The 27,157-nt window shown below is 45.0% G+C and overlaps 1 protein-coding gene across 1 annotated transcript; it reads left to right on the top strand.

Annotated features, from left to right (window-relative positions):
* Positions 1-1,550: 1,550 nt before the first annotated feature.
* Positions 1,551-22,888, top strand: Duxb (double homeobox B). Its single transcript, XM_015992903.3, has 5 exons — positions 1,551-1,788; positions 15,591-15,745; positions 19,134-19,191; positions 19,671-19,807; positions 22,344-22,888. Exons 1-5 carry the CDS (start codon positions 1,551-1,553, stop codon positions 22,854-22,856), a joined length of 1,101 nt encoding a protein of 366 aa, XP_015848389.3. The 3' UTR covers positions 22,857-22,888.
* The last annotated feature ends 4,269 nt before the right edge of the window (positions 22,889-27,157 follow it).

The following is a 27,157-nucleotide window of genomic DNA, read 5'->3' as shown; positions in this document are numbered from 1 at the left end:
AGTCCAGGGTTATTTGAAACTGGAAAATATTTTCTCTGTAGAAAATAGTAAAAATGGTAACATTTCCCAATAAGTCCTTTTAAGCCAAATAATAGCTGAATTATACATATAAATATTGATTAGATTCTGGGATACAGAGGAAACCTATCTTCATCCGTTCAGAGAGTTATGTTTTACTTAAGTTGTGTAAGTGAGATTCCTATTCATCTTCCCCTTCACTGTTTGATTTACGGCAGACATTTTTCTATAGGCTAATCCATAACCTAAAAAGATTTTAGCCTCCCCTCCTGAAAATACAGCCAGCATTTTCTACCATCTGCTTGATACAGTATAAATTCTTATCCTAATAGTGAAATGTTTCACTAAAGCTTGCCCAGTGATTGGGCAAAACTTATTATAAGCCACAGTCATCCTAGGATCCTCCCTGCTAGGTAGTCTCCCTGGATCTGTGGGTTGCAGTCTGATTGTTCTTTGCTTTATATCTAGAACCCACTTATGAGTGAGTACATACCATGTTTGTCCTTCTGAGTCTGGGTTACCTCACTCAGGATATTTTCTAGTTCCATCCATTTGCCTGCAAATTTCATGCTGTCATTGTTTTTCTCTGCTGAGTAGTACTCCATTGTGTATACGTACCACATTTTCTTTATCCATTCTTCAGTTGACGGGCATCTAGGTTGTTTCCAGGTTCTGACTATTATGAATAATGCTTCTATGAACATAGTTGAGCGTGTATCTTTGTGGTATGATTGAGCATTCCTTGGGTATGTGCCCAAGAGTATCACCCATATTCTGGAAGCAAACCCTTATCCATGCTATATAAGTAAGCCTAATAAACTCATATAAATTAACTTATCTAACCCACATCACTGGCCTTCTAAATAATTGGCTCACTTGGCAGCCACGTCTGCTGTCAATCCAAGACTCAGCAGGGGCTAGCTAATGGTAATATTAACCATATTAAACCAAAGACCACCAAGGCCTTCTTTCCCACTAAAACTGAACTCCATGATAACATAATCATATAGATATGCAACATATGATTTAAATCTTGTTCATATTTAAGGATATAAACGGGTATTGCCAGGTGGGGTGGCACATGCCTGTAATCCTAATGCTCAGGAGACAACAAGGATAAGGCATTCAAGGCCAGCCTTGACCACATAGATTCCAAGGCCAACTATGCTCCGTGAGACCCTGTTGCAAACAAACAAAATGAATAAGCAAAAGTAAATAATCTATATCTACAAGATAGTTTTATCTTTTTATCCTGTGCCGCAGGAACAACTTGGCCAATCTCAGATCCTCTACATTCAGAAGCTTTTTCTTCATTTTCTTGAGAATCAGTGAAATCTAAGGCTCTTTTGGTTTCCTTTTTCTGACCAAAAAAAAAAAAACTTCAAAGAAAGTCTGTTTTTCTTCGATGGACTACCTCTTGAAAGCCCATTACTTTCACTAGGTATGACACCAGGCTTTTTCCTTTAAAATTGCAAGGAGTTGATGAAAATTAACTTATAGAAGGCAGCTGTAATCACCAATTATATCCGGTCATGGCTCTGAGCAAGTCCGCGGCGCCGCTGCCCGGGAGACCAGACGGGCAGAGCACGGACGCGATGTGTGAGCCCCGCCGCCGTCCTGGGAGCGGGATCGCTGGTGGGTGCCTCCCGCGCCGGGGTGACCATTCGTCCGCCGAGCCGGAACCAGGCCGCCGCTCGGTCCTACCCGCCGCGGCCCCTCTGCATCCCTGGAGCAGCCCAGCCGCGAAGGCTACGGGCCGAGCGCACAGTGGTGGCCGCGCTTGGCCACCCAGACACTTTTGTTATAAAACCATATCCAAATGTGTGTGTCAGTCAGGGTTCAGGAGAAGAAGCAAAATCAACAGTGTTATAAAGAGAACTACTGAACCATACGCGCGTATTATTTTTTTCTTTCTCTGAGCAGGGGTGTCATAGATGGGTCCTGGTCTTGTTTTTGTTGCTGTGGTAAAATTCCCCAACTAAAAGCAACTTAAGGGAGAAAGGGTTTTTGATGGCTTACAGTTCCAGGCTATGGTCACCATTGCTGGGAAGTCAAGGCAAGAACACAGGGAGGGTAGGCATATCACCTAAGGGCAGAGAGAGAATAAATGCATGCATGCTAAGTACTCACCTAGCCTTTTCCACTCTTGCACAGCCCAGGGCCCCAAACTAGGGAAAGATGCTGCCCACTTTCAGGCTAAGTCTTTCCACCTCAATCAACATAATTAAAGGGGAAAGAAATCCCTCCTGAGCACGTCCCCAGGCCAACTTGGACTCAGGCCATTCTTCACGGAAACTCTCTTACTCTGTTGTATATAGTCAGAATGACCTTGAGCTTTTCTGATCTTGCTATCCCCACCTTCTGAGAACTGGGATTGTGGGATTAGGCTGCCACACCTGGTTTCCATAGCTAACAACATAGAGAACATATACACATATGTATATATAAGGGTGTTTCACTCACACTGTGTCCTAGTCTCAGCTGTGATAAAATGCCCTAACAAAACTAACTGGGGCACGGGGGAGTCAAGGCAGGGCAGTCACAGTGACAGGGACTTGGAAGAGAGCATCATCACGCTACAAAATCGGGGTGCAGAGGGAAGTGAGTACTTGCTTGCTGCTCAACTCCCTCCGTTTTATACAGTTTAGGATCCCCTGCCCTAGGACCGGTCCTGCCACAAGTCAAGTGGGTCTCCCCACATCCAGGAACGTAAGCAGAATAACACGGCACAGGCATGCCCAGACGCCCGTCTCCCGGTGATTCTAAGTTCTGGCAGACTGACGATGGTTGGTTCTAGTCTGCTTTCCTGGTGCTGTGATAAACACCAGGACAAAAAGCAACGAAGGAGAGGAAACTGTTCATTTCAGTTTACACTTCCAAGTCCTGTCCATCACTGAGGGAAGCATGGGCAGAAACCATGTAGGAACTCTGCGTACTGGCCTGCTCACTGGCTCGTGCTCAGTAACTGTTATATACAGCCCAGACCACGTGTCTGATGGAAAAAAAGAAAGAGAAAAAGAAAAAGGACTGGTCCTCTGTGGTGATATTTTGTTTGCACTCTAACAAATAAAGCTTCTCTGGAGATCAGAGGGCAGAGTTAGCCACTAGTTAACCATAGAAGCCAGGCAGTGGTGGCACACACCTTTAATCCCAGGATTTGGGAGGAGGGAACAGGAAGTGATATGGCTGAGCAGAAAGAGGAAGTGATAAGGCAGGGTGGAGACAGGGGCTTGCCCCCTTTTTCATCTGAGGAATTGGAGAGGAAGGAGGTGGCTGTGGCTTGCTCCTTTGTCTCTCTGATCTTTCAGCATTTGCCCTGATATTTGGCTCCAGGTTTTTATTATTAAGACCAATTATAATTCTTGGTACAGTCCTAGGTATGGTGGAGGAGAAAGTTTATTATAGATATGTGGAGAAATGTAGCCAGAGGCAGGGACATCTGGGAGAATCCAGAGTGGACATGATCCGGAGCTATGTGAGGAGAGCTGGGAGGGGAAGGGAGAGGCCAGGAAGGGGGACCAGGTACAGCCGGGGGGCCAAAAGAGAGTGGGGTAACCAAAATGGTTGGATTGTATAGGGAAGGGCAGTTGGGGGAGGGAAGCCCATCCCAGTACCTATGCTGAAGAAGTTTAGGGTAGAGGGGCAAGGTATGCCAGCCAGGAGGACCCTGTAACAGGTAGGGACTGAGGGATGCTGGGAGAACCTGGCAGCTAGGTCCACTTTGATATGTTAAATAGGCACCGCAACCATTTGTCCCAGGGTTTGAGACTTAACACTGCCTGGGGCTAGGACTACCCAGTGCCACTTGTCAGTCAGGATAATCCCTCACAGACTGGTCACAGGTCAAGGGAATAAAGGCAATACCTGAGTTGAGGTTCCTCATCCCAGGTAACTCTGGGTTGTGCCAAGATGACAATAAAATCTAAGCAGGACAGCAGTGAATACTAACTAACCACCACAAGCTGCTGTAACCGCGTATTTGTGCTTTTTATAATTGATTTTATTTTTATTTTATCTGTATGTATGAATGTTTTGCCTGAGCATATGTCTGTGTACTGTGTGTGTGCCTGGTACCAGCAAAGGGTGTAGAATCCTTTGGAACTGAAGAAGCTACAGGCAGTCGTGAACCACCATGTGGGTGTCATAAATGGAACCAGGATCCTCTCTGAATGAGCAGCCAATGCTCTTGACCACGGAACCATCCTTGCGGCCCCAACAAGTGGGGTGAGATACTTTATTCTAAAGCCAAATATGAGTGACAGTGAACCAGGAACACAGATTTCCTCCAAATTTTACATTCCAACATGTTGACAATTTCATGACGTTGTTATAGTAATAGAACAAAGAGAGTCATAAATCAAAATACATTTTCAAATATTTCAAACAGTGTTAGAACCATCAGGGAGTTGGGAGGGGTTTGAAAGAAAATGGCTGCCACAGGTGCGTAGACACTATTATGAGCTCTGGCCTTGTTGGAGCAGGTATAATAGTGCTGGAGGAAGTGTGTCACTGGGCATGGGCTTTGAGGTCTCTCAGATACTCAAGCCAGGCCCAGTGGCTTGCTCTTCCAGCTGCCTGCTGATCTGGATATAGAATTCTCAGCTCCTGCCGGGCGGTGGTGGCGCACGCCTTTAATCCCAGCACTCGGGAGGCAGAGGCAGGCGGATCTCTGTGAGTTCGAGACCAGCCTGGGCTACAGGCTGAGTTCCAGAACAGGCTTCAAAGCTACACAGAGAAACTATCTCGAAAAACCAAAAAAGAATTCTCAGCCCCTTCTCCAGCACCATGTCTGCCTGTGTCCCATCATGCTTCTCACCTTAGTAACAATGGACTGAACTGTAAGCCAACCCCAATTAAATGATTTCCTTTATAAGAGTTGCCATGGTCATGGTGTCTCTTCACAGCAGTAGAAACCCTAAGGCCATGGATTACAGCAAATCAAAAATATCTGTTACAGGTATCAGAACCTATGGGAAGGCATTCTTAGCTTTTAAGTTGGTGGCAGCTAAATTTTAACTGACTTGTTTGCTAAAAGTTTAAGCTAGCTTTTAACTTTGTTACAAATGACACCTTTAATACTGTTAGAAGGAAGTGTCTACTGTGCATTTCAAAAGGACTTACTATGAAGGTCATACACAGAAGTAGGCCATAGTTATGAAGGAGGCTACAGATAATCAACATCATTTGTAGTCTCTTGTATAATATTGGCGGAACCAGCCTCAATATTATACATCCCAGGGGCTCAGGAGAGAGAACTACTGACGGCGAGGACTATTTTCTGTAGATTGAATCTCAGCACACCGAGCTCTTAGTCCATTCACTTTTTCTTTATTCTTTTTCCTTTTCCCTCGCTTTACAGTTATATATCCCCCAGAAATCACAATCCTCCCCTCCACCCAGGAAACCCAGCCTGAACTTCCTCAGGCAGTGATTGTCCATTATCAGGATCAAATGGAGGGTTGATAAGAATTACAAAGAGGGGCTCTAGTTGTTAATTACCATTTGTGACCCAAAGGGGAAGTGACTAATGAACTAACTAAAGGCTAAATATGGGTAATATCTAAGAAGAGGGATCTTACGTGCACAACTATAATCTTAAATGTGTTTGGTAAAAGATGTTAAAAATCTATGAGTTGCTAGGTCAATGGGAGAAAATAAAACTGTCTTCTTTTTTCCTGTGGCTCCTATCTGTTCAGGCTGTCTGCCGTTTTTCTGCAGGGTGGGGAAAAGTGTGCTCAGTCTCTAGGCAACCTGTGTACAGCTAGATGCCTCTGGTGATAGCTAAAGGGAGATCTGGAACTGGAGGTAAGGTTTGGGAAAGGAGGAAGTTAAGCTTAATTAGCACATCCACCAGGCCTTTTCAAACAGGTGGCCTGGATGCTTAAGTCTGTTCTTAGAGAGTACAGAGGTATCTCTGATAAGGTACTTTCCTCCATCCGGTGATGGACCTGGCCGGATGCTACCAATGATGATAATTATAGGGAGGCTTGAACTGGGAGTTCTGGCTGAGCATAGCTGTTAGCACAGAAGGTTATCTAAATATTCCTAGAAGTGGTTAGGTAAGTAGTTAGAGGTCTATAAAGTTAGTAAGGCTGTAAGAGAGGAGGGGTCTGAGCTAAATTGTGTAAAGCTATTACTTAATGTCTACCTGACTTGGGCGGTGTCCCCTTGTGGAATTTACCTTAAGTCAGGAGACTCGCCTGTGGGTTGTTATCACTGTTAATCCTCAGAAATTGGGTGACCACCTGGGGGATGTCTCCTTTAGTCCTTGAAAGTGGCTAGGGGAGATATCTGATTCCAGAGAAAGCCTTTCCTGAGGCTGTTCTCAAAATGCCTGGAATGTGTATGTCCAGAGAGTGATCAGTCCACACTGTTAGCTCTTCTTAGGGAAAAGTCAATTGGGAAAACTATGAAGGCACACATGATTTTCATAACAGAATACAGCTGATATATAACAAGCCAAGTAACACCAAAAACTCCTTGGGATTTGGCTTCCTCTGGAGGAATTCCCTGATCCCTCCAGGTAGTGACTTTGCCATAACCAGCTGAGTTCTTATGATATATTCCTGCGGCCCGCAGCAGTAGTCAGGCATCAGACTTGCAACATTCTAACCTCTCCACAGTCAGGGATGTTCTAATTCATCAGCCTTTCCTTGCAGACAGTTCTGTGCATGACCTTTGCTTGTTTGAGACAGGTTCTCACTATGAAGCCTTGGCTGGCCTGAGACTCACTATGTGCACCAGGCTGGCCTCAGACTTCCGGAGATCTGCCTGCCTCTGCCTCTGGAGTGCTAGGTTATGAGGCTAGAGTGCCTTATAAACAGAAATGATTTCTCACAGTGCCGGAGAGTCAGAATTCCAGACAGACTCCTTGTATTGAGTTCTCACTTCATAAAAAGCCCTCTTCTCTAGCTGGGCACCATTGGAATTCTAATCATCAAAAGGCAGGAAGATCACTGTAAATTCAAAGCCAGCCTGGTCTGCATAGCAACTTCCAGGCCAGCCAGGAATATACAAGGAGATCCTGCGGTCACCTTTCCCCAGTAAGAAGTTCTCTTTAGCCTGCTAGCCTTTGCTTAACCAAAGGTAGGAAGGGGTCTCTACCTTCTGGTCTTTCTGTCCCTTCTCCCGCCCGTCTCTGCTCCATCTTCCCCCATCTCCTCTCTAAGATTGTCTCTTTTCCCTTCAGTCTCTTTCATAAGGGTACTAAGACATGATAGAAAGGCTGTGGTTTCTTATCAATATACACTCCCATTGGAAAGACTTAATCAAAACTCTTCCTTTTTTTTTTTTTTTTTGGTTTTTCAAGACAGGGTTATGTGGTGATATATTGTGTGCCCTAATAAACTTGACTGAGGATCAGAAAACAGAGCCAGCCACTAGATTAGACGTAGAGGCCAGGCAGGGATGGCACATGCCTTTAATCCGAGCACTTGAGATCTCATGTCTTTGCTTGGGAAGCACACATGCATTTAATCCCAGGAAGTAATATGGCAGGACAGAGAAAGGTATATAAGGCATGAGGAAACAGGAACTCACTCTATTTAGGCTGAGGATTCTGAGAGGTAAGAACCAGTGGCTGGCTGTTCTGCTTCTCCAATCTTTCAGCTTTCACCCTGATATCTGGCTTTGGGTTTATTAAAAGACCATCTAAGATTTGAACAACAGGGTTTCTCTGTGTAACAGCTCTGGTTGTCCCAGAGCTCTCTCTGTAGACCAGGCTGGCCTCAAACTCACAGAGATCCACCTGCCTCTGCCTCCCAAGTGCTGGAATTAAAGGCTTGCACCACCACTGCTCAACTCTTCCTTAGACATTCTTGCACCTGACCATCCCCACTTCTCTCCTTTTCTTTGTATTATTCATAAACCCGCTTTGCTTCATTCTTGGCTCACTCTAAAATTCATTTCTAGCTGGGCAGTGTTGGCACACACAGTCGGGAGGCAGAGGCAAGCAAATCTCTGTGAGTTCAAGACCAACCTGGTCTACAGAGTGAGATCCTGGATAGCTAGGGCAACACAGAGAAAGCCTGTCTCTAAATAAATAAATAAATGTCTTTGCTGAAAGCACAAAACCAGATCCTGCCTCCAGAGAGGTCTCTGAAAAGAACTCCTCCTCTGGCAGCTGCTATTGTGGTTTGAAGCTATGTTCCACGAGATGGCACTAGTCACATTCATGAGAATGTTATGCCCAGGTCACAAGACCCCCAAGCAAGACCACCACAGAGCCATTATCCAATGCAAGCACACAGAGGTTTTTATTAACAAAACAAGCAAGCTTGGTCCCCATCCAACATCCAACACAGCACAGCAGGTGGAGGAGAACGGCCCTGAGCACTCACTTTAAGGGGTTTATATAGGAAAAGTCTACATGCAGCTTGGGATTGGAAGAAGGGGCTAAGGGTGAGGCAGTTCTTTGAAGTTATTGGCTGAATTATACCCATGAGGTTACTGATGGCTCACAAAATTCAGGGTATCTACAGAAACATAATTTTTTTTACTCCCTATGTCCTGCTTTTGTTGAACCCAGGATATATACATTCAGATTTATTGTTCCAGACCTACTCTCCTCTAAGGTCAGCTTCTGGTCAGTTGAGTCCATTGCTCCCCAAATCTTGTTTTGCCAAGTCCAGGATACATAAATTTATTGTCCCAGCCTTAAATTCAACTTCTGATCACTTCTAAAACTGCTGGTCAGCAAATACCTTTGGAGGAGGGGAGGGGGAAGTGTCTCTCAAGATGACTACTGATTTTTCCCTTTCATTCCCTCCTCTCCTAGTAACTGGAGGACACCCAATCATGGGTTGTCAATACCTAGTTTGCAAATGTCTGCCTTGAGTCAGACGGCCCATTTTTATATCTTGGTTAAGAATCTTATAATAAGTTTGAGTCCTTTGCACCGTTAATTGGATGGCCCCCAACCTTTCCTTGATGAATTGCATCAGCTTGTTAAGGCCTTCTCATACTTTGGTCATAGAGTCCTTAACTAGCTCAGAGTGATCTACATAAAAACATCATTTTTCTCCCAGGGCTGCACATAATCCCCCATGTCGTAAGAACTGGAGGTCTAGCTCTAGCCTATTCTGTAACATGACCTCAGAAAATGAGGTGAGGGATTCTAGCATCATCAGTTTAGTGGCATCCAAACAGGAATTATTATTTAATTAAGGCATCAATGACATAAGAGCCAGCAGTAATTAGCAGAAACAGAAGGGCCAAAAGCCCTGTGATGGCTGACAGAGTTCCTTATCCTGAAGGAACTTGGAAATGAGAATAGGGACTAGTTATTATTTTATCTCAGGTTCCCTATGATAGAAAATTTTCTTTGGAAAAAAAAAACTTTACCTATGTTCAAACCCCACAACTTACTTGAACTTTAAAAGTACTGAAAGTTCCCCATTTTTATACCTCAAACTACTTTCTCAGACCCAAAATATCATTTATATATTAAATCTTTTATCCTCATATCTCAGGCCTTTAAAGTATCTTTTTTTATTTAATTCATTTAGTTATCCTCTACTTGGAATTTTATACAGTTTTTTTTCTTATTTTACCCAATAATAATTTGTAACCAATTTTCTTAAATGATGGCGAGTATTTGTAACCCATTGAACTCAAATGACCAAAATCCATGTATTATATTTTTTTCACTATGGAAACAAAAGCATATTTTTTAAACGTAATATATCTTTAACATTTTTAAGTATTTCCAGGACAGAGAAAGGTTAAAATGGGAAGCTAATGAGGAACTTGTCTTAGGAAGGAAGGGAGGGGGATTCAGATTCTAAGTGTGTGGGCAGTAAACTCCCCACCCCATCCCACCCCCATCTCCCCGGTCTCTGCCTGCCTGTAGAGAGTGCACATCTCTACCCCCTGTGAGAGCCACCCGGGCCTCTCCTGCAGCCTAACACCATCCCTGCTTGTCCTGCTCCAAGCTCCCAAGAGGGAGGCATCTGCCCACTCAGGGCCCTCCTGCCCGGGTCAGCCCACTTGTGGAGCCCTGCTCTCTGGGAACTCACCTCCCGGCTCGTGGGGAGCCGGGTTAGGGCTGTTGGAGGCCCCAGTCTCTGATCTCCCCAGGGGCGGGGGAGGGACGAGCACTCAGCGGGTGGCCCCGCGGATGAGCTTCCCCCGCCCATCAGTGCTGCAGGTCTGATAGCAATAAGGAAAGCTAATTGTCAGAAAGGAGTAACATTTACATAGACTAAGAACCACTTTACCGGATCGGGAGGCTTTGTTTCTCTCTTTTTTCTTCTCTGCCTCTGCATACTGCACCCTTCGCAGCCCTTTATAGCCGGCTCTCCCCCTAGGGCAGAGTCGGCAGGAACCATGGGGAGTAGCTCTTCCTCCAGCACCGGGTTCCCTCCAGAGGCCAAGTAAACATTGTTAGAGGCTCACTCTGCACTGCAAAAGGTGGCAAAGTTCCCCCTGTGAACCAATCACTCTGTTGGGAGCAGTGGCTCACAGTCCTTCTAGTATGCTGGGCAAGGGTCTAGGAGAGAAAAGGGAGACTGTCCCATAGCATCCGTCTTAGTCAACAATAAGAACAATTAACATGCTACACACAAGACCAAGGGCACACCAAAACAAACTTTGCTGTGCTGGGGATGGGGGCGGGGGTGGGGGTGGGGGGAGCGGCCCTCCAGGCTCAATCACACCCAAAACCGTCCAGACTTGAGGCTCTCAGTCCTCAGTTAAACAGACCGGGGGTTCCACATCCCGTTAAACATTGAGACCCCGGTGATCCCAGCTCACCAACACCTCTGCTGACTGCCTGTCACAGGCAATGTCCGTTACCGGATCGCATCACAGACCTTAGCGCGCCTCAGAAAATGAACATACAGAGTCACACAGAGACAAAGACAAACAAAGACACATAGAAACTTACCGGCCGGTTAGAAATCCCTCAGGTTAGGGTCTGGGGGAAGCAGGGGGGTCCAGGACGAGCCCCCAAATAATATTGTGCCCAGGTCAGAAGACCCCCAAGACCACCACAGAGCCATTATCCGATGCAAGCACACAGAGGTTTTTATTAACAAAACAAGCAAGCTTGGTCCACCATCCACCATCCAACACAGCACAGCGGGTGGAGGAGAACGGCCCTGAGCACTCACTTTAAGGGGTTTATATAGGAAAAGTTTACATGCAGCTTGGGATTGGAAGAGGGGGCTAAGGGTGAGGCAGTTCTTTGAAGTTACTGGCTGAACTATAAGCATGAGGTTACTGATGGCTAACAGGATGCAGGTTATCTACAGAGACATAAATTTTTTACTCCCTATGTCCTGCTTTTGTTGAACCCAGGATATATACATTCAGAGTTATTGTTCCAGACCTACTCTCCTCTAAGGTCAGCTTCTGGTCAGTTGAGTCCATTACTCCCCATATCTTGTTTTGCCAAGTCCAGGATATATAGATTTATTGTCCCAGCCTTAAATTCAACTTCTGATCACTTCTAAAACTGCTGATCAGCAAATACCTTTGGAGGAGGGGAGGGGGAAGTGTCTCTCAAGATGGCTACTGATTTTTCCCTTTCAAGAGGAGCTGTGTGTCCACGATCGAAATCTCCTCTCAAGAGTCTCACTTCCTGTTATGATTGCCTTAGAGAGTTTCTTGTTTTGTTGGGTTTTGTTTGTTTGTTTGTTTTGTTTTGAGACTGGGTTTCTCTGTAGCTTTGGAGCCTGTCTGGAATTCGCTCTGTACATCAGGCTGGCCTTGAACTCACAGAGATCCGCCTTCCTCTGCCTTCTGAGTGCTGGGATTAAAGGCATGTGTCGCCACCGCCCGGCGCCTTAGAGAGTTTTAACAGATGATGGAAGCTCCATAAACACTCAGATCTTGACAATACAGAATATTCCAGCAAGATCCAGGGGGTTACTAAGCAGGAATGAAGTCTGTATGGCAGGCCCTTGGGAAAGGCACCTGGAACACAGGTTGGTGGGGAATCGAGAGTCTGTTTCCTTGTGGAAGTCGGAGCCATGCTCTATTTGGGGGTGTTGTGTTTTGTGTTTCTGCTTTGAAGACAGTGCTCCATTAACTTTTCCTGGGGAGACAAAAACAAATGTCTTTTTACCCCAGAAGGGCATCAATATCAGGCCAAGGTAACCATTCCACCAGAGATCTGGTGAGCCAGTATGCACTTTCAGAGCATGGCTGAAATAATGTGAGTGTCCCCTTCCCCCACAAAACTGCTGTGCTGCATCACGGCAAAGTCCCACCCCGGCATGGAGGATGACCTCATGGAATCTGCATCTTCTCGGCTAGCCAACCACTTCCTCTATACTCCAGTGTCTCCCGAGATCATGTACAGCTGGGTGGGGTAGGGCACGAGCGAGCGAGTGAACAACAGCTGAGATTCCACGAGGGTGTCTTTCAGTCCTCACTTTCAGTGGCTTCATTACCATGACCACACACCTGCCTGTCCCTGTATTGTTATGCTCAGTTAGCTCAATTAGGTGTGTTGCCCGCTTGACCAAAGCAGTTTCCAAGATAGTGAATTTGGAAGGGAAAAGCAAGCCACACTGGAACAGACAGGGTCTCACTTGGTGTAGCCTGGGCTGACCTGGAGCTCTCAGAGATCCTTCTGCCTCTTCCTCCCAAGGGGTGGGGTTACAAGTGCAAGCTTTGCTGCTAAGGAAGGCTTATCACTGAGTATCAAGCACAACAAGATGATCCAAGATATCGCCTTTACAGAATGTCCATGCTTAGATAAACCAACTGAAGCCACAAAATGTCCTCTCCGATGATCGGGGTTTGCTTGTTTTATTGTTACATATGTAATTATAGCTCTCACTTTTTTTTTTTTCTAAACAAACTTTTTTTTTTTTTTTTTTTTTTTGGTTTTTTTCTGAGACAGGGTTTCTCTGTAGCTTTAGAGCCTGTCCTGGACTAGCTCTGTAAACCAGGCTGGCCTCGAACTCACAGAGATCTGCCTGCCTCTGCCTCCTGAGTGCTGGGATTAAAGGCGTGCGCCACCACCGCCCATCACTTTTAAAAATAACTAAAAACAATTTTTTTGAACACAACGATAAAATGTCTCCTCTAAACATATCCATGAACTTTAACTCAGACTATCTAGATATTACAGAAGTAAAGACACTTTATTGGAGATGCCATTGCTTCAAATTTCTGCCCTAGTGTTGAATATTTAAGGAAGAGAGAAACCCTAAGGGCCTACAAAAGGGGGCGGGGTCAACCCTTCTTATACTGCCTGGGCTCCTTTCTGATCACACTGCAGCCTAGGTCTTTTTAGGAACATGGCCGCCTCCAGTCGCTCTCTCGGTAAGTGCTCACCGGTGTTTTCAGATTATGCCAGACACATTCTGTTTAGAAATGGAAAGTGCAAAGGTGGTTGGTGAGGAAGGTTTTCTAGTGACCTATGGTTCGGATTGGGAGGAAATGAATGTTACCTGTAAGACAGCCGCTGGGAGCCCACCCGTTTATCTCTTACTTACCGAAGTTTGGGTGTGTTTATTTCATCTTGTTGCTTAAAGTTTCAAACTTGTCACTTGTAGTAAGGGGGGGGGGGAGGTGCACAAACCACTTCATAGATTCGTTACTTAATTGTATAATTTATTTTCATGTTTCATTAGTATCACTTCTTGCTTTTTATTAATTTTCCTCCTGCCTATTGTCCGTTTGTGATTTCTTTGTAATGTTGTGTGCTTTCTAAATCCTTGTCTTTTGATTTTTTGAGATAGGGTTTCTCTGTGCAGCCTTGCCTGTTCTGGAACTCTGTAGACTAGGCTGGCCTTGAACTGAGAGAGAATCTCTTACCTCTGCCTCCCAAGCACGGGATTTGAAGGCATGTGTCACCTTGCCGGTCTCTACATCCTTTTCTTGATTATGTTTAGGGGTGTGTGTGTATGTGTGTTGGAAGGGCACATACATGGAAATCAGAAGAAAATTTACAGAAATCCGCTCACTCCTATCATGTGGGTCCCGGGCTTGAACTCAGGTCATCAGGTTTGGTAGCAAGCACCTTTACCTACCAAGTCATCCCACAGCCCTCAAATATCTTAACAATAGCTGTATGTATCTTGGTGGTTTCTGAAGTTACATTTTTCTGGATTCTTTTTTTTTTTTTTTCCTCAGAGCTGAGGACTAAACCCAGGGCCTTTTGCTTGCTAGGCAAGTGCTCTACCACTGAGCTAAATCCCCAACCTGAAGTTACATTTTTCATAGAGTTTCCAAGTGATTCCCTCAGTCACCCCATTTTCCACATTTTTTTTTCTTTTTTCAAGACAGGGTTTCTCTGTGTAACTTTGTAGCCTGTCTTGGATCTCATTCCATAGACCAGGCTGGCCTTGAACTTGAAAAGATCTGCCTGCCTGTGCCTCCCGGGTGCTAGGATTAAAGGCGTGTACCACCACCGCCTGGCTTTTTTTTTTTTTTTTTTTTTTTTGCTTTTTTCTAAATGAGATCATAGCCTGGTTCCTAGAGTATACTAGGTAGGATTACAGACCAATAGGCTAAGAAGATAAAAACCATACATTGAAAGGGTTGAAGAACCACCCCCTTCTACTACTATAACACAATGGAGTTCCTTTTTTTTTTTTCTGTGAAAAGTTTATAGTCAGCCCGGGCGGTGGTGTCGCAAGCCTTTAATCCCAGCACTTGAGAGGCAGAGCCAGGTGGATCTCTGTGAGTTCGAGGCCAGCCTGGTCTCCAAAGCGAGTTCCAGGAAAGGCACAAAGCTACACAGAGAAACCCTGTCTCGAAAAACCAAAAAAAAAAAAAAAAAAAAGAAAAGAAAAGTTTATAGTCTTGTTTACAAAATTCCCAGAAAATGTGGGCTTACAGCTAGAGAAGGACAAGGCCATACTTGAAGATCACACAAGCTTAGGCTCTAAGCATAACATTACATTAATATTCTTATTTGAAGTAGTTCTACATAAAAGGAATTTGGGAGCTGGAGATATGGTTCCACAGTTAAAAGCACTTACTGCTCTTGAAGAAGACCTGAGTTCAGTTTCTAGCATGCACATGGGGTGGCTCAGAATGGCCTATAACTCTAGTTCCAGGGGACCTGAACCCTCTTCTAACCCCTAAAGACATCCACATGCACACACACTCACATGCCACACACAAATAAAAAAGCAAGCCCCCCCCCTTAAAAAGGACTATTGTATCTAGGCAGTCTTCAGAATAGAATTTGTTAGTATCAAAATTGTCATTTCTACCAGCAACAGACCTTAGTGAGAGCCTCATTGTCCCTCCTGTATCTCCTTAATTTCCCATCTTCCTATCCTGCAGCACTTCCAGTGTGTCTGTGTTCCATTTATCATGATGTCACCATATGCCTAAGGTAAAAACATAGAATGGGATCTAAAGTGGTTTTGCTGGTGTTCTGAGACCAAGTGTCACTGTATATCCCAGGTGAGCCTGGGACATATTGTGTAACACAGGCTGACCTCAGACACCATATCCTCATGTCTTCCAAGAGCTAGAAATGTGTTCAGACATCACAACACCTGGGTGGATCTACTGGCTTTCAATCTGGGATCAGTATAAGACACATGCTCACACTGTGATTTTTTAACTTCTTTGCACTTCTCCCTGTCTCTTTTCTTTATCAGGTATACCACGAAAAGAATCCTTGCGACAAAGAGTGAATTACACCCAGAGCCAAAGGAATATCCTCCAGGAATGGTATGAACGCAACCCATATCCTGATGCAGGTATCCTGAACCAACTGGCCAAAACTATTGATGTTCCAGTACCTAAAATAAAGGTAGGAAGCCAAGCAAGAAGATGGTACATGGCAGTACGAGTGTTCTGAATGCTAGAGCAGGAGTTATGAACTCATTGCTGAGTTCTAGTTCACTTGGGGCTACCTAGTGAGTTCCAGACTAGCATGAGCTACAAAGGAAGGCCTTGTCTTTAAAAGGGGGTTGGGGGAGAGAGTCCATAAAAACCAGTGCCAGAGGTGGAGTCAGGGAGACTGCTGACGACTGAGCTGGCTTTGACTACACACGGAGCTGAAGGTCATCCTGGGCTGCACAATGAGACCATATCTCAAGACATTAATTAATCCAGGTAGACATTCGATCTCTGTTGTCAGAATCAACAGAAAGAGAAAGGCGGGGCTCAGAAAATGATGGTCGTCTAATGTCAAGACTTCACTGAGCAGGCTTTTCCAGTAAAAACTGGAATTAAGCCGGGCGGTGGTGGCTCACGCCTTTAATCCCAGCACTCGGGAGGCAGAGGCAGGTGGATATCTGAGTTCGAGGCCAGCCTGGTCTCCAAAGCGAGTTCCTCCAGGAAAGGCGCAAAGCTACACAGAGAAACCCTGTCTCGAAAAACCAAAAAAAAAAAAAACTGGAATTAAAATCAACCTGTTTCTCCACCAGTGATGTATTTGAGGGTAAAGGGAGACACAGCTACACTGGCTCAGGCTGTCCCAGTTAGATCGTATTTTGATATAGTGAAATGTCTGAAGATTTAGCAAATACAGGAAATTGGCTTGCCAGGATGACAATGATATACTAACATAGTAGACTGCAGGATAAAGGCTTAATATGTAACTGCAAGGGAACTGCGGGCTAAGGACTCATGCACACGCCTAACTTTTTTAGCGGGGAGGGGCTTGTTTCAAATAGGGTTTCTTTGTATTTATAGCCTTGGCTGCCCTGGAACTCACTCTGTAAACCAGGCTGGCCTCGAACTCACAGAGCTCCACCTGCCTCTGCCTTCTGAGTTCTTTTTGTTGTTTCTTTTGTTTTTGTTTTGTTTTAAATTATATTTGTGTGTATATGGTTATGTGCACCTGAGTGCAATGCCTGCAGAGGCCAGAAGGTGGCACCTGATCTGGTGCTGGAGATGCGGGCAGTGTTCAGCAGCAGGACATGGGAACTGAACTCGGGTTTTGTGCGAAGACCAGTACTCACTGTTAACTGTGGAGCCATCTCTCCAGCCTGTGAGTGTGTGTTTGCGGTTGGCTGGTTTTAACACTGGGACTCATGTAGTCCAGGCTGGTCTGGAACTTTTTAAGTAGCTGATAAGAATGGCCCTGGACTTCTGGTCATTCTCCCTTGCCCTCCTCGGAGCTGAGATAATAGGCATGCCTTACCATGCCTATTTTTTGTGTACTGGGGACTGAACCCAGGGCTTTATGCATGCTGGGTAAGTATTCTACCAACCGAGCTATAACCCCAACCCCTAAATTACCAATTCTCAAGCTAGTAGTGTTTTTTTTTCAGTATCCCAAATGTAATTCATAAACATATGCAATTACTTTGATAAGAATTACTTACGTGAAAATGAAACTAATGTCTTCACTTATCAAAAAGAATTTAAGTAGGGGCAAAAAGTGATGGCTCAGCAGTTAACGAAGTATGCTGCTCCTGAAGAAAACCCAAAATCAGTTCCCAGGAGCCTTAACTCTAGCCCCAGAGAAGCAGACACTCTCTTTTGGCATCATGAGCACTTACACAGGTACACATACCAATACATATAATTACATGTAATTGAAAATCTTCGGCTGGAGAGATGGCTCAGCAGTTAAGAGCACTGGCTCTTTCAGAGGTCTTGAGTTCAATTCCCAGGAACTACATGGTGGCTCACAACCATCTACAGTGGGATCTGGTGCCCTCTTCTGTCATGCAGGCACACATGCAAATTCAGCACTCATATACATAAAATACATAGATAAATCTTTAAAAAGCTTTTTGAAAAGAATATATGTATATTGGGTGAGAACAGTAACATTATTCAAGAAAAAAAAATGTTTTAAAGGAAAATGCTGTTTGGGTTTAAGATTTTTAAAAAGATGAATGTGTGTGTGTGTGTGTGTGTGTGTGTGTGTGTGTGTGTGTGTGTGTGAGTGCCCATAGAGGCAAGAGGAGGGCATTGGATCCCTGGGAGCTGGGATTACAAGCATTCATTAGCCACCCAATGTAGGTGCTAGGATCCAAATTTGGGGCCTCATAATTAACTCATAATTAACTCCTGAGCCATCTCTCCAGCCTCAAACATTTTCTTACTCTTTCACAATTTCGTACATATACATAATGTACTTTGATCATACGAGTTCTGGTTTTTATGTCAACTGCATGGTTTCAGATTTGGTGTACGGCCTTGGTCCAAGATGATGTAAGAGAGGTACTGCATATTTATCTCATGTATCTCTACTGATTATTATACAATATACTCAGATTGCAACAATAAAAAGTACATCCTATGGGAATATCTGGTGACTGCTTTAGACAAGAGGATTTCATGTATTTGAAGCAGCAGGAAGGATGCTAAGTCTCAATGACAACATGGGGTAAGGCTGGCTCTGCCTGTGTCTGAATTTCCAGTTTCCAGCTGTGCTTATGGTGTCTTACTGAAAACGTTCTGATAAATTAACCTAGCACAGAAGGTAGAACCTTCCGGCATAATTTCTGGGTTGCCATTAACAGCCTTCTGTGGAAGTATCAAGAATGTGGTTCCGCTGGTAGAGTGCCTGCCTGCCTAGGATGCACAAAGCCTCGAGTGTCGTCCCCAGCCCTGCGTAAACTGAGCACTGCATCAGTGTGGCTTGTAATCCTAGCACTCGAGAAGTGGAGGCAGGAAGATCAGAAGTTCAAGGTCATACTGACAGGATGAATAAAAGGAAAGGGTGAAGTGGGTACCTTTTGGTGGGCCCTGCCAAGATATGCCACTAGGCAAACACGCCAGGCACAACAGAGTTCGTGCAAGAGGTTTACTGGGGGAGGGGAGAGCAGAAGCGTGAAAGGCCGAGTGGGGACATGAGAGAGGCCGACAGACAAGAGGAAGAAGAAAGGTAAAGAGACAAAGAGTGAGCTGTGCCTGAAGGGTGCACATAGCCACAGGTGATGATGTAACTGCTGTGGCAGCAGAGACTAACACATACCCTGCTACACAGTGAGTTCAAGGCCAGCCTCGGCACTCTAAGATGCTGCCTCGAAAAAGTACCAAACTACCAAAATAAAACACTTGGGAAAAATTAGAAACTGGGTTCCATTCTGACTCCAGTAACAAAGCAAACAACAAAGAGATCTGCTGTTTGTGCTCAGGCCGGTGGAGACAGACAGAGCAAGGTGTCTGTCTCCTCGTCTAGGGCTGACTCTGAAATGAATGAAAACAACCCGCTCACAGCTTCTCTTTCCATGTAGAATTGGTTTACCAACCACAGAATGAAACAGAAAATCTTGGAGCAACACCACCCTGAAGGTAAGAATTCACTGGACAAACTTATTTCCAAGGGTCCCACTGAGAGTAGAAATGACTCTGTTATCTAATTCTCCTAAAGATTTCTCCATTGAAGAGCTTGTTACAGCTTGCTCTGGGCATGAGAGTTTCAAAGGAAACATTAATTGTGGGGCTTGATGGCTCACACTTTTAATCCTGGCACTCCTGCCTCTGTGAGTTGGACGCTTGGTCCATGTAGCAAGTTTCTGGCCAGCCAGAGCTACAAAGTTAAGCCCGCCTACATCATGTCCTCCCTCCCCCCAGAAACAAAACAAAGCAAATCCTAAGCAATATTCCCCCAGTTGCCTGGAGCAGGCAGATTCGCAGCAAACGAAGTCTTGGATTTCTGAAGAAGCCTTCTTTTCTCCCACCCTGGGGAGACTCAGAGAGTAACTGTGAGCATGTTCTCATGTGACCACGAAACTGACTGAAAAGTCTCTTTTTGTTCCTGTCATCTTAAGTCAGACCTCACCAACTGTCCTTCACAAGAGCTCAAGTGGACTTCCTAAGTAAGGCCTTCAGGAATAACAGGCTCCCTGACCGTGCAACCAGGACAAAAATGGCTATGAGACTAGGCATCAAGGAGTCAAAAATTCAAGTAAGTTGGATTCGAGTAAGCAGTACCGGGTCACTGTTGTAAGAAATACCGCCCCTAAAGACATAGCTGAACCTTTGGGCTGTCTTGGGTGTCCACAGAGAGGGCCAAGTTCTGGGTGGTTAACACACAGCCATAAATGTCACGTCCAAAATTGAAATACATCCATATAGAATCACAAGCAAGGAAGCTGGAAAATGTATAATTTAAGTTCCCCACCCCCTTTTTTTGTTGTTGTTGTGGATGCCAGGTAACTTTCTTTTGAGGGTTTCTGTTGTGGAATACTAACTAGGCAAAGATGTGCTACATTTATTTATGCTGCACAATATATGACTTTAACCGTGTAAAGGAGTGTTACTTTTGTTATGCTGCATTTGTTAATGATGTAAAGATGTGTTGCATCTGTTTCACCTTGTCTGCCTAAGGCACCTGATTGGTCAATAAAGAGCTGAAGAGGCAATAGCTAGACAGGAGGAAGGATAGGCGGGGCTGGCAGGCAGAGAGAATAAATAGGAGAAATCTAGGCTCAAGAGAGAGGAGGAGAGAATGCGGGAGATTGCTGTAGCAAGAAGCCAGGCAGCCACAAGCAGACCTTAGAAGCAGTGAAGTAAGATCTACAGAAAGAAAAGTAAAAAGCCCCGAGGCAAAAGGTAGATAAAGAGAAACAGGTTAGTTTAAGTTAAAAGAGCTGCCAGAAAGGAGCCTAAGCTAGGCCAGGCATTCAAAACTAGTAAGTCTCTGTGACATGATTTGGGAACTGGTTGGTGGCCAAAAAGAAAAGAGCCTGGTACAGGTTTCTGTGCGTGGTAGAATATTTTTCAGCAGAATTGGCCTCTACCAAATATATACCAGTGGAACCCATGCCTACTTCCTCTAGCCTCTTAGTGACAATCAAGATAATTGATAGTCAAAATTGTTCCCATTATGCAGGGTGTGGTGGCACAAGCCTTTAATCTCAACACTCAGGAGACAAGGCAGGCAGATCTGTGAGTTAAAGGACAACTCGGGCTGTACAGAGACCCTATCTCAAAAAAGAAGCCAAAAACAAAACAAAAAGGTAGAGTGAAACAAGAAAAAGTAGACATCAATATCTGACCTCTCTATGCCCATGAATCCAACATACCCTATACATGTGTGCGCGCACACCCACACCACGGGCACATGAAAGCTCACATGCACGTAAAAGTAACATATGATCTTTTACTTTGTTGTTAAGGATTCATTTGTGTATGCGTGTGTATGTATTGTATGTATGTATGTATACCCTATGATTCAGACTTCCGCCAGTAGCCTGACAGCCTACAGACTATGAGAAGCTGAACTAGTGTCTTGTGAACTTTCCTTAAATGTCAAATAGGACATCAACAGACCAAAGTACAATTTCACCACAGTTCAGTCTGGGGAACCGGGGGGTTCAATGGCTTTTACTTACAGAGCCTGGGTGACCCCAAAGCATTTGTTTCCCTGGGAAGTCTCACCCCAGAGTAGACAACTCCCTGTAGCTTCAGTTAGCCTTCCACAAGCCACATAGCCCATCACTGCCCGGAGGCCATGTGCAATTAGGGCGGAATTGTATACAGCTGGCTGTAGGTGCAGGGAGAGTGGCTGGAGTCTCGGGTGAGGTTTTCCTGACCTGTCTGTGAAGGAATGTCAATAGGCCCAATCTTGTGACTCTTGTAAATTAGTCACAACAGCCCCATGAAGAGGGTGAGTTCTTCCGCTCCCCTAACTCCTCCTAGTTCCTCTCCACCTCCCCTCCTCCCACCTCAGTCCACAAACAAATAGAAGAAAGGCCCAAAGAAAAAAATACAAGAGACAGACAGACAGACAGACACACACAGGAATCCCATAAAAACATAAAACTGGAAGCCAAAATATATACACAAAGTATTTTTGAGGTTAAAAAAATTGCCCTGACAAAATATCCTGAGACAGAAATGCCACTGAATTCCTTTTGTGTAGGCCACCACCTGCTCTCAGGAGTGGTTTGTACCAGGCAATGGTGGCGCACGCCTTTAATCCCAGCACTCAGGAGGCAGAGACAGGCGGATCGGATCTCTGTGAGTTCGAGGCCAGCCTGGTCTACAGAATGAGTTTCAGGACAGGCTCCAAAGCCACACAGAGAAACCCTGTCTCAAAAAAAAAAAAAAAAAAAAAAAAAAGAAAAAGAAAGAAAGAAAGAAAGAAAGAAAGAGAAAAGAAAAGTGGTTTGTACCCCCCAGTGAGACTCTGGTTGAAGAAAACTAATTTTTCATTTTGTGAGCAGTACGAATTGGAGATAGCTTCTGGGTTAGGGAATGGGGACTTGTGTCCACTTCACCTCTCAGTGCTTGGGACCCCATCTGGCACGGGCCTGTGCAGTCCCTGTGCATGCTGCCACAGCCTCTGAGTTCATGTGTGCGTCAGTCCTGCTGTGTTTAGAAAGCCTTGTTTCCTCAGCATCCTTCATCCCTGAAGATGGTAACTTCTATGCTTGCGGGATAGAATTTTGCAACAGCTAGACTGAACTTGTTTGATGTTTATGTCCTGTTTTCCTCAGGCATGGTTTCAGAAGCAAAGATTTCTAAATCCTGAGCATAGAGAAGAGTCCTCGAATTTATCAGATGGGACAAATGAAGGACCAAATCCAGCTGCTCAGCAGCAGAACATCGACCTAGCCACTCCCACAGCCAATTGTTTCCCTTCCTCTGAACCCTGCTGTAAGGACCAGACCTCCCTACTTGCCCCACTGGAATCCCAGGGATTCGTTCCTGGGGATTCCTTTGGGGTCTCTGGGAGCCGAGTGTCGAGCACTGTGACCCTACAGGCCACAGAAACTGTGCAGGAAGAACAGAACCTCGATGCTCCTCTGACTTCCACGAATCCCTTGCCAGAAGAGCTAAGTCCAGGACAGGATTTCTCAGGTACCCAGGCTCCTTTCTCTTCTCAGCCTGATGCAGAGCATGAGAAACAACAATCTGAGGACCCAGATTACATATCTTACATTATGCAATGGTGGGACAAGGGCCGCCTGGATCTCATTGCAAATTGGGACCCTCAGAAAGAGGCGTAGTTTGCTCTGTCAGGTTCACCAAAGCCTTAAACTCCTGCAGTTCTCCCCCCCCCCCCCCAGACCGAGTTTCTCTGTAGCTTTCCTGGAATTCACTCTGTAGCCCAGGCTGGCCTCGAACTCACATAGGTCCACCTGCCTCTGCCTCCCGAGTGCTGGGATTAAAGGCGTGCGCCACCACTGCCCGGCTTTTTTTTTTTTTTTTTTTTTTTTTTTTTGTTAAACATTTTTTTACCATAATTGTTTTTGTTTGTGGGGGGCACAGTCATGCATGTATGGAAGTCACAGGCTGACTGTGGGAGTTGGTTCTCTTCTTCCACCATGTTCAAGGGGTCAGGCTTGGCAGTAAGCACCCTAGGTAGCTCAGCCAGCTTGGCAGGGTCTCATCATGTAGCTCTGGTTGGCCTAGAATGCCCTTTGTAGACCAGGCTGCCTTTGAAATCACAGAGGTCCACCTGCCTGTGACTCCTGAGTTTGTCTGGGACAAGGGTATTGTTCTGTAGCTTAGGCTGGCCTTGAACCCATGGCGATGTAGCTGCTTTAGACTTGATTAAAGCAGTTTTGGTGGGGAAGTAAGTGCCTTTAGGTTTGCCTAGGGCTGGCCACAGCATAAAGGTTCCTTATTCAGGTTCCTGAACCTTAGACTAGGTTAATTTACTTTTACCCTGCTTATATCACCACCACCACCACCACCACCACCACCACCACCACCACCACCACCACCACCACCACCACCACCACCAACTTCACACTTGCCTCTTTTTAAGGCCTAGCTGCTTTTTTTTTTTGTTTTTTTTTTTTTTTGTTTTTCGAGGCAGGGTTTCTCTGTGTAGTTTTGCACCTGTCCTGGATCTCACTCTGTAGAACAGGCTGGCCTTGAACTCAGAGATCCACCTGTCTCTGCCTCCCAAGTGCTGGGATTAAAGGTGTCCACCACCACCGCCTGGCGGCCTAGCTGCTTTTAAATGTCTCCATCGTTGCATTTTCAATGATGTGAGAACAAGGGCCAAATTGGTTCTATTCAGTTTTTATTAACCTCCTTGTCACGCAACAGCAGTTTGTGTCTTGATGTGTGTGTGTGTGTGTGTGTGTGTGTGTGTGTGTGTGTGTGTGTGTGTAGGTAGCCTCACAGTGTCTGAGGGACATTTGTGTTAATTCCTCAGTGAGCTCCTGATTATTACTATGAACGTTTGTGCACAAGTGTTTGCATGGACATGGTTTTTTCTTTTTATATTATTATTATCATCAGATATGTGTAACCGGAAGTGTAAGTGTTGGGTCTTGTGGTAATTTAGTGTGTGTTACTGAGGGTTGAGGGTGGCACTTTGGTTTTGTCAGCCTCTCCAGTTGCTGGGATTATGAATGTATATCATTATATTGTGCTCTTAATTTAATCTTTGAGAATTTCATACGTGCATGTACTTTGATCAAGTCCAACCTCTACTCCCCTTCAATGATGAACTATTTTAAATAAATGTTCTTTTTTTTCCCCCTGAAAACCACAAATGACCCATTTTATTTAAGAATAGTAATTGACGAGCTGGGTGGTGGTGGCACACACCTTTAATTCCAGCAATCACTCCAGAGGCAGAGGCAGGTGGATTTCTGTGAGTTCGAGGCCAGCCTGGGCTACAGAGCGAGTTCTTGGAGGAAAGGCTCCAAAGCTACACAGAGAAAGCCTGTCTCAAAAAACAAAAACAAAAGAATAGTAATTGAAAGCTTTTCTTGATGGGTGTTGGTGGTTCAGGCCCATATCTCAGCACTCTGGAGAGTGAAGCAGGACTACTACAAAATAGTGATAGTGTTGGCTACACAGGTTAAAGGAAACTGGGGTCCATAGCAAGACCCCGCCTCATAACAACAACCCAGTATGGTAGCACATACCTATGATGTCAGCACTCCGGAGGTGGGGGTAGGAAGATTAGGACTTCAAGGTTATCCTCTGCAATGTAGCAAGTTCAAGACCAGCCTTGGATACATGAAACCCAGTCTCAACCAAAACAATGCTAACTAATGTAAAGAATAATGTACTTAGATGATGTTTTAGATGCATTTCTGTTGTGGTGGTAAAAATACTCTGGTCAAAGCACCTTTAAGGAAGAAAGGGTTTATTTGACTTAAAATTCCAAGCTACAGTATGGCACCAAGGGGGAGTCTAAACAGGAGCAAGCAGGTAGTCATACCCATAGTCAAGAACAGAGAGAATGAATGCATACATGCTTACTTACGCTCAGTATCCCTCTCCACACTTAACAGAGTCCAGGACCTAGACCCAAGGGATGGTGCCACCCACAATGGGCACTTCCCTACATACATGTCCATGAAGCCAACCTGATCTAAACGATTCCTCATTGAGACTCTTCCCAAATGAGTCTACACTATGTCATGTTGACTGTTAAAACTAAAGATCACGCCGGGCGGTGGTGGCGCACGCCTTTAATCCCAGCACTCGGGAGGCAGAGCCAGGCGGATCTCTGTGAGTTCCAGGAAAGGCGCAAAGCTACACAGAGAAATCCTGTCTCGAAAAACCAAAAAAAAAAAAACTAAAGATCACAACACAGCTTCACACCTTGTCCCCAAAGTCTCATGCTTCTCTCATAATGTAAAATACAGTCCAATTTTTAAAATCTCCATAGCTTAAAAAATTATAATACTTTAAAAATACAATCTCTTAACTATGAGCTCATTCCTAAAAAAAAAACAAACCAAAAGTTACGTGCTTCCAAAATATACTAGCATAGACTAAACATTCTCATTTCAAAAGGGAAGTACAGAGAACGAAAAGGATCACACCAAAGCAAAACCAAAACCCAGCAGCAGCTATGTGAGCACCTGGGGCTCACAATACGATCTTTGGGCTCCGGAAGGTTTGGGCAGTCCCATTCCTCCATCCCTGCTACTGGAAGTACACACAGCTTCTCTGAGGCTTAGGTCAGTTCTGCTCCACATCTACAACTCTTGGTAGTCAGAGGTCCCAGGGTCCCAATCCTTACCCAGACTGACCTTCACTTTCACATCTTCCGGAGAGCTTCTTAGAGCTGCTTCCAGTCGGGCCACGCGGTGCCCCACCCCGGCAGTTCTCCGTGACATCCTCGGTCTTCCATCTTTCCTGCTTTGAAGATCAGTGTCACATGGGCAATGCTGATGACATTGCCAGATTCTGCTGCCAGCTGGAGGTGTGGCCCAGCCCCTCTTGAGCCACAGCTCTATCCGCTTCTGTGTGTGGACAGGAGGGAACACTGTCCTGTGTAGTTGCTTATGAAGAACAGGGAAACCCCATTCTTCTTCTCATGTGTATTTATTTATTTATTTATTTATTTATTTATTTATTTATTTATTTATTTATTTATTTATTTATTTCCTGAGACAGGATTTCTCTGTGTAGCTTTGGAACCTGTCCTGGATCTCACTTTGTAAACCAGACTGGACTCAAACTTGCAAAGATCCTCCTGGCTCTGCCATCCGAGTGCTGGGATTAAAGGCGTGCGCCACCACTGCCCGGCTGAAAACCCATTTTTTAGCTTAGTATCTCCACGACATCCAGAGTGAGGCCTTGACCTCAGGGTATACTTCCTTTTGTTCCAGTGTAGCACCGATACTTTACTTGGGTGGTGCTGATCTCTACGGGCCTGAATGGCCAACAAACTAGTTTATTATCTCTCTCTCAATTGAACTTTACTCAGATTTTCAAGACACAGGCAGAATGCAGCCAGATTCTTGGCCAGAATAGCACACAAATGCACCCTCTAACCCAGTTCCTGATATAGCCCCCATTCCTTTCACAGCAATGACCCCTCCTTCTGGTACCAATTTCTGCCTGAGTTTTATTTCTGTTGCTGTGAAAAAATACTCCGACAAAAAGAGGCTTAGGAGCCAGGCGGTGGTGGCGCACGCCTTTAATTCAAGCTCGGGAGGCAGAATCAGGCGGATCTCTGTGAGTTTAAGGCCAGCCTGGTCTACAGATTAGTTCCAGGACAGGCTCCAAAGCTATAGAGAAGCCCTGTCTAAACGCCCCCCTCCAAAAAAAGAAGAGGCTAGGAGAAGAGGGGGTTATTTGTCCACAATTCATCATAGCAGAGAAGTCACAATAGCAGAAGCTTGAGCTAGTCATATCAGTTGAAAATATAAACTATGGGGGAAACCCCCCCTTTTTTTGAGATTAGGTCTCAAGTATCCTAGGCTGGCCTTGAACTCAAGGTATAGCTGAAGATAATCTTGAATTCCTGTTCCCCCTGTTTCTACCTCCTAGGATTCTACTTCCACTGGGATTAGAGGCTTAGCACCAACCACACCATGTTTGCTTG

Source organism: Peromyscus maniculatus, chromosome 5, assembly GCF_049852395.1.
Source record: "Peromyscus maniculatus bairdii isolate BWxNUB_F1_BW_parent chromosome 5, HU_Pman_BW_mat_3.1, whole genome shotgun sequence".
Classification (NCBI taxonomy): domain Eukaryota; kingdom Metazoa; phylum Chordata; class Mammalia; order Rodentia; family Cricetidae; genus Peromyscus; species Peromyscus maniculatus.
This window is presented reverse-complemented; position numbering and strand designations above follow the sequence as displayed.

What these genes read in the sequence shown, in the direction of transcription:
- Duxb (XM_015992903.3), top strand. Translation starts at nt 1,551, where the DNA reads ATGGCTCTGAGCAAGTCCGCGGCGCCGCTGCCCGGGAGACCAGACGGG. An exon ending in TACGGGCCGAGCGCACAGTG is followed by an intron (nt 1,789 to 15,590) that starts GTGGCCGCGCTT and finishes TTTCTTTATCAG; the next exon opens with GTATACCACGAAAAGAATCC. An exon ending in TCAAGGAGTCAAAAATTCAA is followed by an intron (nt 19,808 to 22,343) that starts GTAAGTTGGATT and finishes TGTTTTCCTCAG; the next exon opens with GCATGGTTTCAGAAGCAAAG.